This window comes from Cheilinus undulatus, linkage group 9 (assembly GCF_018320785.1).
Source record: "Cheilinus undulatus linkage group 9, ASM1832078v1, whole genome shotgun sequence".
NCBI classification, from domain to species: domain Eukaryota; kingdom Metazoa; phylum Chordata; class Actinopteri; order Labriformes; family Labridae; genus Cheilinus; species Cheilinus undulatus.
In genome coordinates this window covers 1,489,561-1,508,242 of record NC_054873.1, presented here as the reverse complement: position 1 = coordinate 1,508,242, position 18,682 = coordinate 1,489,561, and the positions used below count along the sequence as shown (strand labels likewise).

Genomic DNA, 18,682 nt, shown 5'->3' with positions numbered 1-18,682 from the left:
TTTAACAGAAAAAAAAGATGTTTAAACCATCAGCAGATTTATTCACATCAAAGTTGTAGCAGCATCATCCTGATGAAAGGATGGAGGACCTCGCTGTTCTGTTTAATGAGCGCCACCTGCAGGACACTGAGCAGTCTAAGGATGAGGACCACTAATGTTTCTGGAGTGTTGTACTGACCACCGGAGGACGCCACAGACTGAAAGCCTCCTCTGAGCGCTGCCTGCTGATCCGTCTGCAGACAAACATGAGGACGGAACAGTTTGGTTCTCCTACAGCAGATTTTTTTTAGAAGATTACCTAAAAACCCCACAGAAGTTTAAGTTGGTGCTTGGAGTGTTTGAGGGAATTTACATTTGAAATAATGGAGGATGTGTTTTTGAGTGAATTTGTTTTGGAGGATTTGAAATTCTGTTACCTTGGGATTAATTTCTATTTTTTTCCACATATGATTGGAATTCATGGCAGGGCTGTGCTCTAAATAATGTCCTGAATTTTCATGGAAATGTTTGGGAAATTGAGAGGATGCTTTGAGATATTTCTTTGGATATTTTCCATAGTTTTGGGGAAATTTATTCTGCACTTTTGGTATTTTGATTGAAAACAAAATTTGGGGGAATTTGCTTAAAAATCATTAGGAATTCTGGGATTTTTTCCATCTTCGGGCTTTATATAGTTTTACAGAAATGTTTGGGGAATTTTCTGGTATTTTTTTTCTATTGGGAGCTTAAAACATGAGTTTTCACAAAATTTTGGTAATGTCTTGTAAATATCAGGAACTTTCAGGGGATTTTTTTGTGGTTTGGAAATCTTATTTGAAAGTAAATTCCAAAAATGTGTAACCTAGCCGGGTTAGAATTCCTATAGAAGTTCAAGGAATTTGCTTGTAGAGTTCCGAGGAATTTGGTTAGGAATTTATGAGCATTTCAGGGAAATTTTAGGAGGATATGCGTGTTTAAATTGGAGTGTTTGATTTTTGATACTTTTGGCTGGAGGAGTTTGACATTTTTGGTTACTCTCATTGGAAATTTATTTATGTATATATGTAGAAAAAGAATTATGGGTGGGAATTAGTTTCAAAATTCTTTAATGGAAATTTTAGGAAACTAGAAAGCATGTTTGGGGGTATGTTTTTGAAAAATTTTCTATAAATTTCCATAGATTTGGAGGAAATTTATTGTAAATTCTGGGGATATTTAATCGGAACTAGATAAAAATAGCAATTTCAGCTGATATTATGTGGGGATGCTGAGAGCTGAATTGTGGAAGAACTGCTGAAAATAGCCAAAAGCACAAAAATAGCATCAAAGTAGCTCATAATGGCATTCAATAGCTCTAAAAGGATTAAAAAAAAGCTGAAAGTAGCCTAAAAAAAGCTGAAAACAGCCTTAAAATAGCTGAAAATAGCATAAAAGTAGCTAATAATGGCATTCAATAGCTCTAAAAGGATAAAAATAGCTGAAAGTAGCCTTAAAAAGCTGAAAACAGCCTTAAAATAGCTGAAAATAGTATAAAAATTGCTGAAAATCATATAAAAGTAGCTATATTTTAAAAATTCTAAAAGTTAGAAAAGAGAAAAGATATAGCAGTCGAATGAAGAAGAAAGTGAATTTTTTAAAGTTCAAACCGTGTCAAAACAGCAAAGTATGGGGGAGAAGATAGCGGCACAGAAGAAACAAAATGGCCGACACAAACATCTGTAGTGTGGATGCTCAGCATCCCTGCTAAATACAGGAATTTGTTTTAAATTTTGGGGGAAATTGCTTGTTTTTTATCTTTAAGCTTTTCAGGAAGTTTGAACAATAGGAGAAATGTTTCAGGATCTTTTTATTGTGATCGACAAAAGAATTTTCAAACATTTTTGTGAATCTTGGAAGTTTTAAAACAATTTGAAGAGATTTTGTTTTGGAATCTGATCATTTTAAGGGAAATTTTCCAAGACCTAAAGAACTTTGAGAGGAAAAAAACTTCATTCCTGGTTAAAAAAATATTTCTGTATTGTGTGGTGAGATCGGTCTGTTGTTCTCAGACATCATTTTTAGTGTAAACTACTTCCTGTTCCAGGACAGGGTTCAGGTTTCAGACTCATCAGGTCCCAAACAAATGGGAGAAATTTTAAAAAGCGTTCCAAACAAAACCGCAGATCTCAGGAGGAAATTCTGGTTTCCCTGAAGCACCATTTAGATTTGTTTTAAATGACAAATACACGTTCATAATGGGTCACTACATTTTCAGGCAGTTCTGCCCATCTATTACTCAGCAGGAATTAAACCCTGCTCTGGTTTTAATCCTGAATAATGTCTTTAAACATGCAAAAAGAAATGCTCATCCTCGTCTGTGGTGTTAAATAAGTTCTGAAAAGAAGGTTGGGTTTTGTCCCACAGGGTTTTTATTAAAGACAGTAAACAGACGTTTAGACTCCTCGGGGCTGCTTGAAGTTCATGCCGACGGTGGGCTGGGTCACCTGCAGGTTGGACAGACTGCCAAAGTCCTGAAGAAAAGAACGGCGAGAGAGAGACGGTGAGTTTAACATCAAACATCAGCGGTAATGTCTGCGAGCGCCAGGGTCTGACAGGAAGTGAGCGTCCCTCAGACACGGGAAAGGCTCGCAGGTTTGATCTTCCTGTATTATCAATGACCTGACGACGAGGACGCCATGATCACTTTCGATACAGGATGGAGGAAACATTTCTGTAAAGGGTTCTGGCAGAGTTCAAAGGCTGTTACCCACAGTATTTCATTTATTTGTACTTTTTTATGCTTTTATTTTGACATAACTGCAGATTTTATTTTGGGGAATTTAAACAAAGCATGTTGAAGCTTTAAATTCCCACGTTTACAATCATTTAGCCACATTTTGAAAGTTTCTGCAGGATTTTAAAACTCCTGTGTCAGATGTTTTCATGTTGACTCCATCTTTTTTATCAGACCTCATTTCTATTACAGAGGATCAACTCTACAAGCCCACCGAAGGTTTTAAGCATCCGTACCGTTAGTTTCTTTATTGTTTTTATGAGTAAAAATCTAAAAACCACACGGTTTGTAGGTTTCATTACAGCTTTAAGGAGACGCACGTCTCTGCACACGCTCAGGGCTATGGGGTAGACCAGTGGTTCTCAACTGGTGGGTCTAGACCCAAAAGTGGGTCACAGAGCAGTTTCTGGTGGAATAAAAGGATGGCTAAAGTCTAAAGGACATGCAACCATCCCGTTTATTTCACTCTGTTTTATTGTGATGATGTTCAAATTTAAATATTTTATCTATTTCAACTGATTTATAAAATCTAGGGCTGAACAATTTGTTAAAATAATCTCATTGCAATTTTTTCCCACAATTTTGCGATAGTGATTTAATATGGGATTATTTAGGTTTCTTATTTTCTGGTTTGTTCAACAAAAATAAGAAGAAAAAAAGATGATATATGATAACAAGCACAATATTCGAGAAGTTAAACTAGAGATAAATGATTGAGAAAAGATCTTCTTGGCTCACATAGCCAGTCTGATATCAGCTGCTATAATGAAGATCATTTCTCATAATTCTCATTCTGATGAAGGAAAATAAATACACCAGCAAGAAAAGTAGGAATTTGTCAAAAAATAAAATTAAGACACTTTAATGTCTGAATAATGTGTAAAGCATAAAAAAAGAAGATTGTATCAAACTGGTTAATTTTGCACTTTTCAGGATAAATATATATATCACTGTCTGCGATTTGAAAATTGCAGCATGCCAAATTATAATTTAATCTAATTTGCAATTATTTGCCCAGCCCTAGTAAGATCTGTGGAAAATTGGCTAAAACATTAACGTTATCATGGGGAGGTGGGGGTGGGGCGGTGGGTCATGTTCATCCAAAAAAGGCGCTATATAAATTCAAGATATTATTATTACTATTATTATTATTAAGATCTTTAGTGTAACAAGTTTATTCATTTAAAAGTGAATTGTTGAATTTTTTGGATTTTGGGTCGTGATTGGTCATCACAGATTTTGGTGGGTCCTGAGGCTGGACCAGCTGAGAACCACTGGTGTAGATGACGTTATAAATCAGGCTCATAATGACTGGTGGGGATGTTAAATCAGTGAGAAATCATGGTTGAGACATTCAGGATAAAATCCTGATCCTGTTTCTGCCATCATGGAGCCGCCCTTGGTTCAGCTCCTACCTCAGGTTTCAGAGGTTAAGGTTCGTCCTCGTGAACTTTTCACAATAACACAGATGTTCTGAGTGTTGGCATGCAGCCTTTGACAGTAGAGGTTTCTTCAGAAAAGCTGGGACAGCAGTCAGATAAATGAAGGTCAATATTTCAGACTCACCAGCAGCTTCAGCATCTCCTTGGTGTCGGGATCAACTTCAATCAGCTCCTGATCCAGAGCAGACACCTGCACAGGTGAACACAGACATGATGAGGTTAGGGGTCAGAGGTAAACCTTAGTTCAGAGGTGATGAGCAGTTACAGGTTGTTTCTACAGGTCAGTTAGGTCAGGCATGCCAAGCTCACCCATCTGATCCTAACCAGTGAAGCTGCACAACCGACACGTAACAAAACCGCCATGTTTAAATACCTCAGGGATTTCCAAAGAAGAATGTAGGGATGCACAATACTGGATTTTAGCTAATATCTGATATTTAAATATGCTTTTCAGACAAAAACTTTCAGTCCTTTTGGACCAAGAAACAAACTTTAGTCCTGGAAAAACACTAAAGTAGGGCTGGGCGATTATGGCGAAAATCAAAATCACAATTAACTGGGCTTTTTACCTCGATTACGATTAATGAACGATTATTCCACCCCCAACCCCTGACTATGATTGTTCAGGTTGTTTTTATGGGGTGGTGCATTCACGCTGCTCATTATCGCCCCACCTTCCACTCAAATTTCTTCCCGCTCCACTCAAACCACTCACCGCTCACTCAACAAAAACGCGGAAGCGCATTACCGTTACCATCCTCTCGGTTTCAGACACTGGGAAATACTGATGTTTTTAAAAAATGACGATGGTGTTAATATTAGTATATCAACACTGTACAGGCATCTGAAGTCTCTCGGATCATTCCGGCGGAAAGCCCAGTCTGACGTGCTGAATGTGGCTGTCTCTCTGCAGGAGCAGTGAAACCAACACGGGATGCTTCACGGATACAAATTCTTGCAGATGCATTCTGGGTGAGACGTGCCTCAGACGCATGGTGTGAGCGGTACTGGAGCGAAATTGGAGCGGGATGGAGCGCAAGATAAGGTGCCGGTCCAGCTTTTTTGAAAATATCGCTCCGCACTCTGGCCAAAATCTTTCTGCTCGCGCTCCCCGCTCCACTCCACTCACATGCTCTGGTTTCCATTATGTTTCCATTAATTGCCCAGCTCTACTTTAAAGTTTAAAGAATGAGGATAAATAAAGAAAAAGACCTCAACTCACATGGGTCTTTGGTTCAGACTAAAACTACTACAACTACAACCACTAATTTATCATTTGTGGACAAAATTTACAGTCGATGTATGCTGAAATACACGGGAAAAATATCAGATGTAAATATCAGCAGAAATTTTTAAATCTGCTGATACCAGATCAATAATATCGCACATCCCTAGAAGAATATTATCAGGATATTTTAAGTCAATGTCGGCGTGTAAAACCGTCCCATGGATGACCTCAGAGGCGCAGAGGGAGCAGGACGGCGCTGTGAGGAAGGGAAAGTGTTCCAGCTGGTAGAGTAGCCTCGCTATCTGATTTACAGTGGCGCCCAGCAGGTGAGGGAACGAGCGTCCGTGGAAACAAACCGTTTTTGGATCTGCCAAACAAATCTAAAATAAAACCAGACCGCCTTGTGGAAACACAGCTGTAGGGACATCTGAATGCCAAATATTCAAATTTGTTCACTGGTTAAGGTAGTTGCTAATGCAGCTGAAGGAAGGTCAGCGACCCTCGCATCCAAAGCTTCTGGGTTTTCACCCTCACGCCAAAAATGCATCAACAACAATGGACAGACCCGTGTAAGGGAGTATTCCAGACGCTGCAGCCGAGCTGCACGCCATGAGGCAGTAAACAGAGCGCTGGACATCAGACAGCAAACATCAGCTGATCGATGTCTGATTCCTGTCTTATCATACTCCATCTTTCTCGTCCCTCTTCAGCTTTCATCCCCGTTAAGGACCAATAAACACTCTCACAGAACCAAAACAGAAGGCGTGGCCTGTTGGACAAACTCTGCTGTTTGACGGCTAAATATGAGAGAAGATGCTGGAATAGTGAGAAAAACTAAAAACACCCCAAGTGTTTAGTAGGATGTGTGGCTGAACTGGCTGTGAGTTAGTACATGTGAAAATAAAGGAGCCAACGTTAAAAACAAGCCTTCTGCTGATACGTCTTCATCATTAAACATTTAAATCGACAGTCTTGTCTGCGAGCGCCAGGGTCTGATAGGAACTGACCATCCTTCAAACACGGGAAAGGCTCACAGGTTTGATCTTCCTGTACTATCAATGACCTGACGACAGGGACGCCATGATCACTTTCGATACAGGACTCACAGACAGACCAGAAACATGAAATACAAACAGGATTCTTTAGAGCGTTTCCTTCTGCAGACGCTGATGAAGTTTAGAGGAAACATCAGCTTTGGTGCTTCAGACGAGACGGATAAAAGTGTAAAATCACACGCTCAACTCAGTCGAGACCAATTACCAATAATTAAGAAATCTCCTTCAAACCTCTGAGAACTACAATCCTGCAGGACTTTATCTCCTGTCTCTGATGTGCCGAGTTAAAAAATCAACAAGAAAGGGCAGGAACAAACCCAACCCTAGCAACTCAGGTAAATCAAAGTGAAAAACTACCAGCTTAACAAAACCGGAGCACATTTCAGCATAAACATCTCCGTAGATGACAAACTGAACACTTAGACTTAGAACACCAGCGGGCTCTCTAACAGCAGCGCTTTCTAAAAGTAGACATCCAATCAAATAGAGTGACAGGGTTCACTGACCTCTGGTACGTAGTTATCCCTCCTCTCTCTCTCCTCCTCCTGCAGTTTGATGGAGATTCCTCTGACCGGACCCCTCTGGATCCTCTTCATCAGATGTGTCACATACCTGGGCGGGAGGAAATAACGTCAGGGATAGACGCACTCACAGCACGCCGTAGGCAGCAAACACGCTCACAGCACGCCGTAGGGAGCAAACACGTTCACAGCACGGCGTAGGCAGCAAACACGCTCACAGCACGGCGTAGGCAGCAAACACGCTCACAGCACGCCGTAGGGAGCAAACACGCTCACAGCACGCTGTGGGCAGCAAACACGCTCACAGCACGCCGTCGGTAACAAACACGGCGACCTGATTATAGCGGATGTGGCACAGATAAAGGAGAAAACACTCTGCAGGTGGGCCACCTGAGTTAATCTGTTAGAAAAAGCTCATCCTACATCAGTAGGACGGGGGAAGATGTCTGCTGTCTCTTTAAAGCCGGGTTAAATTTCAGAGTTGAATCTACGCTGTAGCGGCCGATGGTGTCAGAAACAACGCGTACTGAAATGTCAGTGTCTATAGCGCTCTCCAAACTCTAATCAGCGGTGGGATTTTATGCCAGTTCCTGTCCAGCTTCTTAGTAAGGAGGAAAGCATAAATGAAGAATTAGAGCTGCTAAATATTGATCAGTTTCTGATACTGCAGTATCAGATGGGATGGACAGCACAGGCCTGGGATCAGCAGGCCAGAGGAATTCTTAGAGACTTGGATGAGGTTATGACCGTCAAATGTATTTAGATGTTGGCGAGTAGATCTGACGAGATACATCTGTTAGGGCTGAACGATATGCAAAAATAATCTAATCGGAATTTTTTCCTGCAATATTGCGATTTGAAATGTGATTATTTAGGTTCCTCATTTTTTCTGTTGTTCAACAAACATGAGCAAGAAATCATTCTATATTCTAACAAGTACAATATCAGATCAGTTCAACTAGGGCTGAATTTAGAGTCAAATATCTTACTGCCATTTTGGCTCATAGAGAAATGTTGCTATCAGTTGCTTTATTGAAGGGGACGATCATTTCTCATGTTCTCATTCTGATGAAGAAAAATAAATGCATGAGCAAGAAAAGTAAGATTTGTGTAAAAAATAAGATAAAAAGATACTTGAAAGTTCGAATAAGGTATAAAGTAGTGATACTCAACGCGTGGCTCTAGAGCCACATGTGGCTCTTTTATGTCTACATTTTAAATATTATTCCCCTAGAAAAGGGAAGCTTTTTGCCCTTTTTCACAATTTTCCTACTTTTCACCCATTTAAGCAATGTTTTGCATTTGAAAACCCCCTTTTTCCTACTTTTTGCCCACTTTTGCCACTCTTATCCCATTTTTTGCCTCTTAGAGCTATCTTTTGCCATTTAATACCACTTTTCCCTACTTTTTTGCCCATTTTGACACTTTATTTGCAACTTTTTACCCATTTTTTGCCACTTTTGTCCCATTTTTGCCCCTTTTCACCCTTTTTCTCTGCATTTTCACCCATTTAAGCGCCCTTTTGTCATTAAATACCACTTTTTCCTAGTTTTTGCCCATTTTAGCCAATCTTGACTGCTTTTTGCCCATTTCAGTCACTTTTCACTCTTTTTTCCAGTTTTGCCACTTTTGAACCATTTTATGCCAACTGTAACTCATTTTTTTGTCACTTCTCACCCATTTTTGCTACTTTCTGACCCTTTTTCCACTTTTCCCTCACCATTTTCGCCCATTTTTACCCATTTTGGTTGCTGTTTGACCATTTTTGTCATCTTTAACTTATTTCTATTGCTATTTCAAGCTGTTTTTTCCACTTTTCATCTCTTAGATTGTGGCTCTTGCAAAGGTATTTTTCAACTATTTGGCTCTTTGGTTGAGCAGGGTTGAGTAACGCTGGTATAAAGGATAAAAAAGAAAAACAGATTGTATCAAACTGGTATTTTGACACTTTTCAGGTTAAAGAAATATTGCACTGTCTGTGATTTGAATATTGCAGCATGCCTTATTGTGATTTAATCTAATTTGTGATTTATTGCCCAGCCCTAATTTCTGTCTGCACACATTTATCCTTGCAGCAGAGTAAACATGAATCTGTAGAGTTCCCTCAGTGACTGGCAGTCCCCAGTGCTACCCAGTGGACCAATCACTGAGCTCATGTCTGCACCACTTAAACACCTGCTTCCATTTTTGTGGCGATGCATGTCTGCCACATGCACACACTCCAGGGTTATGTGAACCCATGTAATATGCGGCAGTGTAGACTCGTCACAAAAGCATTAAAGGTGTTGAAAATAATGATTTTCATGATGCGTTACGATGCAGACGTGATGATTCTGCATCGCTGCAGAGCTTGATCACATTGGATGCACCTACTGTTAACAGCCATATCAGCAGTTTCCTTCCAAACAGGGCTGCTTTTGCTGCTTTTCAACAGTAGCTTCTTTAAAAATGCTGCAGATTTTCATGTTCAGGTAGCACTAATAACACACAATGCAAAAACACCGGTCTAAGAGGCATAACTGAGGCTGCAGTGGTATGATTTAGAAGCTGCTGCACACCAATATTAGCTGTAAATGTCTGCAAGCGCCAGGGTCTGATAGGAACCGACCATCCTTCAAACACGGGAAAGGCTCACAGGTTTGATCTTCCTGTACTATCAATGACCTGACGACGAGGACGCCATGATCACTTTCGATACAGGATGTTGACTTAACGTCTAAAATCTCCAACACCTTTGCAGAACACGCCCTGCATCACTTCTTTACTAGCTTTAACCTCCTGTAGCCAGCTGCTGAGTTTATCTGGTAGCAACAAGATGACCAAACATTTGTGAAGCGCTGTAAAATCTAAAGAGCTGGATCTACGGGAACCCTGAAGAAAACGTCTCACATCTCAGGTGAGACGCCCGGTTGGTGAACTCACCCGGCGATCTTGTTGCGGAGCTTCTTGCTCGGGATGATGGCGATCTCCTCGCACACCCTCTTATTGGTGTGGAAGTCGCTGCCCAGCCGGGTGTAGTATTTCTCTATGATGACCCTGGCGGCCTTTTTCACCGTCTTGGTCCTGACTCGTCCCTGAAAACAGAGCACATATCCCAGTGTCAGTTCAGGTTTTGGAGTGTGAAAACCTGGTCAGTTAACTCCCAAAAACATCTTTGAAATTAAAATAAAGACTCAAGGATCACATTTTTCAATATGATGTTAATAAGCTAAACACTCTTTTAATATTTTGAGTTAAGGACAGGATATTTTTACATGTCGTCTCTTAGTATTAACTACACACATCTGCTAAACCAGAGTGCACAACTAGCTGCCCGTCTCCACTAAATACACACAAACTAATTTATAATAAATTAAATATAGAAGAAATCACAATAAATTTAACATAAAGGCGATGACTACAATCTACTTGGACATGAATATAAACTTAAACAAGTCCTTTCAATATGTCAAGGATTCAAAAAAAATCACATACTGTGCAGAAAATACAGAAACATGTGTTTAAAATACTTTCATTCTACCAACATGCTGACATGTACCATGCATTTTAAACACAAGTTAAACCAGCCACAAAATATTAACTTCTGATAACGTCTCTGTAGTTTGACAGAGCTTAGTTTGAACACTACAGGAACACTTAAGGCCAGACTGCTCTGATTAGTTCAGTAAACTCTACTATAGAAGCGGTCTGCTCTGATTAGTTCAGTAAACTCTACTATAGAAGCGGTCCGCTCTGATTGGTTCAGTAAACTCTACTATAGAAGCGGTCCGCTCTGATTGGTTCAGTAAACTCTACTATAGAAGCGGTCGTCTGTGATTGGTTCAGTAAACTCTACTATAGAAGCGGTCCGCTCTGATTGGTTCAGTAAACTCTACTATAGAAGCGGTCCGCTCTGATTGGTTCAGTAAACTCTACTATAGAAGCGGTCCGCTCTGATTGGTTCAGTAAACTCTACTATAGAAGCGGTCCGCTCTGATTGGTTCAGTAAACTCTACTATAGAAGCGGTCCGCTCTGATTGGTTCAGTAAACTCTACTATAGAAGCGGTCCGCTCTGATTAGTTCAGTAAACTCTACTATAGAAGCGGTCTTCTCTGATTAGTTCAGTAAACTCTACTATAGAAGCGGTCTGCTCTGATTAGTTCAGTAAACTCTACTATAGAAGCGGTCTGCTCTGATTAGTTCAGTAAACTCTACTATAGAAGCGGTCTGCTCTGATTAGTTCAGTAAACTCTACTATAGAAGCGGTCCGCTCTGATTAGTTCAGTAAACTCTACTATAGAAGCGGTCCGCTCTGATTGGTTCAGTAAACTCTACTATAGAAGCGGTCCGCTCTGATTGGTTCAGTAAACTCTACTATAGAAGCGGTCTTCTCTGATTAGTTCAGTAAACTCTACTATAGAAGCGGTCTTCTCTGATTAGTTCAGTAAACTCTACTATAGAAGCGGTCCGCTCTGATTGGTTCAGTAAACTCTACTATAGAAGCGGTCTGCTCTGATTAGTTCAGTAAACTCTACTATAGAAGCGTTAATGCAGAGATGCTACCGGTTAGCTTTCGAAGCTAACTATGATAACGAACATTTTAAAAACAACTTTAACACAGTATTAGTCAGTATTAAACAAGGTAGAAACTGCTGGTATCCTGTTAATTCCGTTAAAAATCCCGTTAAATGTGGTAAAGAAGCCCGGCTCATTCAGCCTGGGGGCAGCTTCATTCCGCCTCCTCCGTTAGCATCACCTCACCGGTAAAACACCGGGAAAAAAAGAATTAAATCTGCGCCATCGACCATCGATACTTATATGATTAGATCTGTTAAATACTCCGGTTCCAATGGATGAAATAACTGAGGCATATCAACTCTTTTAACAGCAGGATTATTGCAGATTGTTCGAGTAGACATGATAAAATTACCCACCATGTTGGATCGGCCTGGAAGAAGAGGACAGACAGACTTCCGGTGGAAGTTTAAAGACACAGGCGGAAGAAGAACGAAGAGCGCGCACTGCGACTGCGCACTCTTTTGGCGGGAGGAGGAACTACAAAAACAACTGCAAACACAAGCACTAGTTATTACACAGATATGTATATTATATTATATTACATTATATTATATTATATTACATTATATAGTGTATTATACTATTTTATATTATATTAAATTTTATATTATTTTATATTACATTATATTGTATTATACTATAGTATATTATAATACATAATATTATATTATATTATATTATATATTATACTTTTTTATTTCATATCAAATATATAATATTACTTTATATTATATTACATTATATTATATTATACTATATTGTATTATAATACGTTATATTGTATTATATTCTTTCATATCATTCATAAGGTAATGCATTCAATGGAAACATTTATGTTTTTTTTTAATTGTACATGGTCCCTTTACAAATAAACAAATAAATAAAATAAATAAATAAAATATTTTTTTATGACCTTATCATGCTTACCAGCATTTTCTATATTTCTTTCTATCTTCCAATTTACAACCCTTTTTCAAAAAAGTTTGGTTCCTGTGTAAAATGTAAATAAAAACAGAAGTCAATGATTGTCAAATCTCATAAAACCAGATTTGATTCACAATAGAACATAAACAACACATCAGACGTTAAACTGAGACATTTGACAATTTCATAAAAAATATTAGCTTATTTTGAATTTGATGGCTCATCTAAAAATGTTGGGACGGTCATCTTATTACTGGGATAAAAACAGCAGGAGGAGCATTTAGACATTTGTTAGGTTATTAGAAACATGACTGGGTATAAAAGGAGCTTTAATAAGAGGCAGAGTCTCTCAGAAGTAAAGATGGGCACAGCTTTGACATTATTTTAAATTGAACCATAAAAGTACCCCAAATGTTTCAATGAAACTTAACATAAAGTCTAAACAGACCATTAAAAATGTCCCATAATTACATGCATATTCCTGAAAACTTTCAATTCCAAAAAATATTACAAAAACAATTAATCGAAAATTAGATAAAATTCTTCTAAACATCCAGACAATTCCCTGAAATTTCCGTGAATATTCCTTAAAATGTCAAAGGACCCCAGTCCCAATCAAATTTACAAATACATTTCATGTAAATACCCCCAAAAATCTAATCTCAAACACCAAAATACATTTCCTTAATTTACATTAACATACCTGAAAATTTCTAAATAAAAACCCCCCAACATCCAAGTAGATTTCCCGAAACGCCCGTGAAAATTCTCAACAATTTCTAAGGACCTTTTCCCCCAAGAAATCTCAGTCAAATTCCATAAAACTTATAAATAAATTTTCATGCAAATGCACCCTAAAAATGCAATTACATTTCCTACATTAACATGAAAGTGGCTTTCCACAAAACATCCAAAAACATTCATGAAAAAGAAAAAATATACGTATAAAACATCAGGTTCAAGCCCAAAAATATATCCCAAAAAATTAATAGAAGGTATATGAGAATTTCCCAGCAAATTCCCCATATTATCCACACATATTTACTCAAATCTCTGATGAAAATTCTTAAAATTTTCTAAGATAATTTTTCCAACATTTCAAGCAAATTACTTAAATTTTAACTGGCATTCTGGACAAATATCTCAAAAAGTCTCATAACAGAAATAATTGCTGTGTTGTAGAAAAGCCAACATGTGATACTGTTTGTCCTCGCGTGTTCATGCAGAGACTCAAGAAATAAAAAACAAATTTAAAAAAGTATTTTATAATTAGTTGAAATGTTTTGGGAGGATCATGAGGAGGGCTTTCAGTTGCAGAGAAAATACTGTGATGTGATGATCAGGATATCATTATAGAAATTATTAATCATTAATAATCTTTATAATGACTTATTTAGTTTTAAAATCAATAAATTCTTCCAATAACATCCTGAAGTCAAATCTAATCAGGCTATTAATGTTCCTAGCTACTTTCACAAAGGGGCTCAGATCCGTCCATCAATTATGGTCAATAAGAGAAGACTGGTCACTTCATTAGGTACACCTGTTCACCTGCAGGTTCATGCAAATATCTGATCAGACTGCATGGTTCACCATGTCTGCAGGCGTGTAGACGTGGTCCAGAGGATGTGCTGAAGCTCAACCCAGGCATCAAAATAAAGAAAAGGGCAGTTAAAGTGACTTTTACTGATTTTAACAGTATGGTGAGGTATCTTTCCAGCCTTTTATGAGTGTAACTGAGGAGGGAAAAAAAAGCAGAATTCAGATTTGAAAACATTTATTGCAGGTTTATTGCAGAAATACATTTTCAGTGATTTTTGTTTTTCTACATCAAACATCGAAGTGTTGAGAGGAATAACAGACTTCAGCATGAGAGTTTAAAAAATGAAAAAATCCCAGAAATATCAAATAACATTCATCGATTTACAGTCATTAAAGCGGAGTGAGTCACCGAGCAGAAAAACGCTCCTGCAGTTTTCTGCATCCGGCGGATTTTGAGGGAAATCCCACAAAATCCCCTCAAAGCTGATTATGTAAGAGTCGGTCTAAAACCGGACCACGAGGATGTTTTTGGTCAACGCTGACACAAACTGAAGCAGATTAAGATTCCATCAGAAACACCAAATAAACTCTAAAGATCATGCTGGAAATGTTTGATAGGTCAAAGGTCAACAGTCTTCAGACAAATCAAAGAATATTTCTGCTCTTATTTAAACTTCAATCAGTACATTTAACAGAATCTTAGCATTCATACAAATACAGATCATGATTTTATGGTTGCAACCAGATCAGCATTCACAGTTCAGCTTTAAACAGCTTCATCCACAGCACTTTAGGACAGTGGTTCTCAACTGGAGGGTCGGGACCCAAGAGTGGGTCGTGGAGCTGTTTTCATTGGTCACAAACATTCATCCTGAAAATACCTGTGATGAAAGGTTGATGATGTACGGAAGCCCTAAGAGGACAGGTATTCATGTATCTATTAGTTGTGCCACAATGATGAGTGAATGTAGGCTGATTTCTCAGGATCTCAGATGGTTTATTTCATTATCTTGAAATCGCAAAGCTGGTTTTCCCATTTTAATATGTTAACTTATTAAGATCTCTAGAAAAACACCAGAATGTTCATGTTATCATGGGAAATGGAGGCTAAACTGGTTTAAAGCCAATCTCGATTATACTTCAGAATAATGCTTCTTGAGGCTGTAGGGCTGTTCAGTCACATCCTGGTGTTTCTTTGCTTTCTCTATTTTATTTACCATTCTATCTTTGGCCCTTTTCACTCCGCCGCACGGCAACTCACCGCCTCCGGTCATTTTTATGAGGGAAGGGCGGCAGACGGGAAGCGGTTTTAACTGTGGCGGTAGAACCCAGAAACGGTTGCCGCCCACATGAACGCGCACAGATTTTGCTCTGATTTTTGCCCCGCTCGGAGCTCAGCGTGTTGAACTTTCTGGCGGCAGCTGCCTGGCAGCAGCCAATCACATCAAAGGAGGGAGAGGGCCCAGAAATAGCAGACTTCATGGGTCTAAGGAAACAATGGAGGAGCTCATAATGTTGGTGTCAGAATATCCTGAGCTCTACAACACGGCTCTACCGTCGTACAAAGACAACCAGAAGAAAAACTGTGGAACCAACCACTGAAATGTATTTTTCCCTCCATTTTATAGTACATTATACATGTTAATATACAGAGATTGTGAGGTGCTCTACGTGTTTTTGGGGAGGGGGTTTGTGATGGACTTGTGGGCGGGCTCTTCTGTGACATCTGAAGCACCTCCAAGTCATTGCCACCTCGTACCGCGGCAAAAACACTCAGCATTTCTGGGGACTCCTCCAGCAGGGAGGCGGTTTTCAGGGTAGTTACCGCACGGCGGTGTGAAAAGGGCTTAAGCCTGATTTATGCTTCTGCATCACGTCGACGGCGTAGCTACACATAGCCCTCTGCGTCTACTCGGACCCCTACGCTGTAGACACGCACCTCCAAAACATCCTAACTACGTGTCGCAGCGATGCAGACCCCAGGGGCTGTGACTGGTCCACTCAAAACGTAATTTCTTCATCCAGGTCCCTCAGAGGGCGACCAGTGTGGTAAATTCACCCGTTTAGTGGTCATACAGACCGCCTCCGCAAACGTCTTCTCTGTCGCCTGTGCTTCAACATTTCCAACAAAAGAATTTGTTCGTCGATATCGATGAGCTCCAAACACACCCACTCCACCTCGGTCACTGTGACCGGATGATAAACAAGGATTCAGATGTGACCTCTGAAACCTCACACACACACAGCCACACACCCCTAGTGGCATGGCGGTGAATTGCAGAGCGACGCGTTCCCTCGACGCAGAACTTCGAATGGTCAACAATGGCGCCGCGTTGACAGTGTAGAAGCATGAATGAAGCTTTACCCTTGATTTCACATGCACAGCGCCCTGTGGAGCAAACACTGCCTTTATAATCAGTTTTGCAGTTCTTCTGCACACGCTCTGGTCTGTCTACGGCACGCCAGAAGCGCCACGGCACACGGCTCTGCTCCAGATAGATCTAGAACTAGACTAGGGTCTTTATTTCAACAGCTGCCAAAATGCATCGAGGGCAGATCAATCCAAACATGAGAAAGAATGTGAAAAGCATCCATCAGTTTGAAAACCCAACAGCACGCACAGACTGCACAAATCGGTAGAGAGAACGGTTCTGCTGTGATCCTCCGGCTCCTCAGGGACGCATCGCTGCAGAAACGCCTCTATAGAGGGAAAGAGCACCACCAACAGTCAGAGCTGCTGCAGAACGCAGTGCAGCTGGAGTATGTGGAAGATGAATGCATTTTGTCTTTTTCAATTTTATTATCATCTCTATGTAAACCGTACACAGTGTGGGTAACATGCAGTAAAACTGTGTGGTTCTACACGTGCATCCTGTGTTTTCATGTGTTGTCGCCTCTATATTCATATTTTTGTCGTGGTTGCAGCTGAACGTTTGCAGAACTTTAAATTTACCCACAGGGACAATAATGTGTGCCATATTTCCCATACAGTCCTGTAGCCTACAGAACCGTAGAGAGTAAAATAAACGTGTGCACGCTCGTCCTCCCAGGGCTTCTGTACTGATGTGCTTGTTCCATCTAAAGACTACAACTTCTTCATGAAATACATTCGAGTAGCTGAGATTTTCAGACATCTGGGTCCTGATTTCTCATGTCGGAGGTAGTGCTGGGTCCTGAGGATAAACCAGTTGAAAACCACGGATTTCATCAAAAAGAAGTCATCCTGAAGAAGCGAACAGTCTGACATGTAGGGAACAGATGAAGCCAGGCTTTGCACAGATACTGATAAAGAGGGAAACTGCTAGCTGAGCTGCAACAAAAGCAAACGTTGAGGCAGACAGAGAACGCGATTTAGATCTGTACAGTTTTAGTCAGACAGGCTGGTTAGAGGGAAACTGTCCTCATCTAAAACCAGAGTTTAGTTTGATTAAAGATAACCTTGTTTAGCTACTCTAACCAACCCTTTGTTGGCTCTCTGATTGGTCCGCTGATTAACCAATCACAGAGCCCCTCTCATAGCAAACATTGCTGGACTACTGCTGTTAGCCAGTCTTTCTCGCGGGTTGTGGCGGTGAAACCGTGACCTTCCCCGGTTCCTTTAGCGTGGGTTAAAGGTGACTGAGGAGTTATCCTCAGAACTCTACTCTGTCTGTTTCCACTGGCAGCAGGTGAACAAAATAAATAAACCAGTAAAAGGTGCTCAGAGACAGACTCACATCCATCAGTGAAGGTTTCTACAGATTTAGTAGAGTCATGGTCATATCAATAATCGATCGCTGATCTGTTTCTCTGGATTAAATAGTTTCACATTAAATCCACCAAAGCATGCGTGAAGTCTCTAAGGCCGTTAAAGTGTGCTGTGTTTCTAAAAGGGCTGTTCTATAACAAAGCAGGCGTTTCTTCTATGTAAACTAGGAAAGTTTGAAACATCTGTGCGTTTGTCCTCTAAGCGTTTCATTCATGCCTACATGGCGGCGACATGAGGGCCGGGGCGATATGTTTTAGGGTCGTCCATCCGACATTCTTTATCCCATGAACCCTCTGAGGGACGATCAGCTAACGCTGCATAAACGTCCGCTCTGACTCGAGGAGGAAATCGTTCTATTCTGGAGGTAGAAGCCAAAGTTAGAGGGAATTCTCTGAGGCCTTTTCTTTAAACCTGGCCTAAAAGTCTCTGAGATGAAATAACAGGATTCTAGAGTTTAGGGTTATTAGGCCTTATGGTCATCACTTGTTAAAGAATCGGATATCCTAAGAAAACTTTCAGTAAATTTCATCAAATTTGGCATGAATATCCACCCAAAATCCTCTGATTTTAGTGGCTAAAGGTCAAAGTTCAAGGTCTCTGGACCACATGTTTATCCTCCACCACTAAACCCCGGCCCCCACTTCTTTACTCGCTGCTGTACTTTCAATACGTTCTGATTGGCTACCTCACAGAGGCGTAAACCGCCAGGCTGTAGATCTAGCTTAGTAAAAAAAGAACAATCATGTTTTAGCCTGAGTCTCATAAAGCTTAGATAAGTGCTGACTAACGACGGTAATTCTCCTTTAAGTGCATGCAGAAGAACGACAGCGATTATACTGCTAACCTTAGAGTTATAATAAACCTACACTTTTATTTATACTCTTTACATCTGACAGCATAAAGCAGGGGTGT

The 18,682-nt window shown here is 40.0% G+C and overlaps 1 protein-coding gene and 3 non-coding genes across 4 annotated transcripts; all 4 read right to left on the bottom strand.

Moving 5' to 3' along the window:
• Positions 1-2,364: 2,364 nt before the first annotated feature.
• Positions 2,365-12,000, bottom strand: zgc:114188 (uncharacterized protein LOC541327 homolog). Its single transcript, XM_041794528.1, has 5 exons — positions 11,913-12,000; positions 9,921-10,072; positions 6,984-7,089; positions 4,319-4,384; positions 2,365-2,489 (listed from the first exon to the last, which is right to left on the bottom strand). Exons 1-5 carry the CDS (start codon positions 11,913-11,915, stop codon positions 2,412-2,414), a joined length of 405 nt encoding a protein of 134 aa, XP_041650462.1. The 5' UTR covers positions 11,916-12,000; the 3' UTR covers positions 2,365-2,411.
• LOC121515821 lies at positions 2,548-2,675 on the bottom strand. The gene has a single exon (XR_005992410.1). It is a non-coding gene; the product is annotated as a small nucleolar RNA SNORA71 (small nucleolar RNA).
• LOC121515820 lies at positions 6,396-6,523 on the bottom strand. Its single transcript, XR_005992409.1, has one exon. It is a non-coding gene; the product is annotated as a small nucleolar RNA SNORA71 (small nucleolar RNA).
• Positions 9,573-9,700, bottom strand: LOC121515823. Its single transcript, XR_005992412.1, has one exon. It is a non-coding gene; the product is annotated as a small nucleolar RNA SNORA71 (small nucleolar RNA).
• Positions 12,001-18,682: the final 6,682 nt, after the last annotated feature.

What these genes read in the sequence shown, in the direction of transcription:
- zgc:114188 (XM_041794528.1), bottom strand. An exon ending in CTCCGCAACAAGATCGCCGG is followed by an intron (nt 7,090 to 9,920) that starts GTGAGTTCACCA and finishes CCTCCCGCCCAG; the next exon opens with GTATGTGACACATCTGATGA. An exon ending in AGGAGATGCTGAAGCTGCTG is followed by an intron (nt 2,490 to 4,318) that starts GTGAGTCTGAAA and finishes TCTTTTCTTCAG; the next exon opens with GACTTTGGCAGTCTGTCCAA.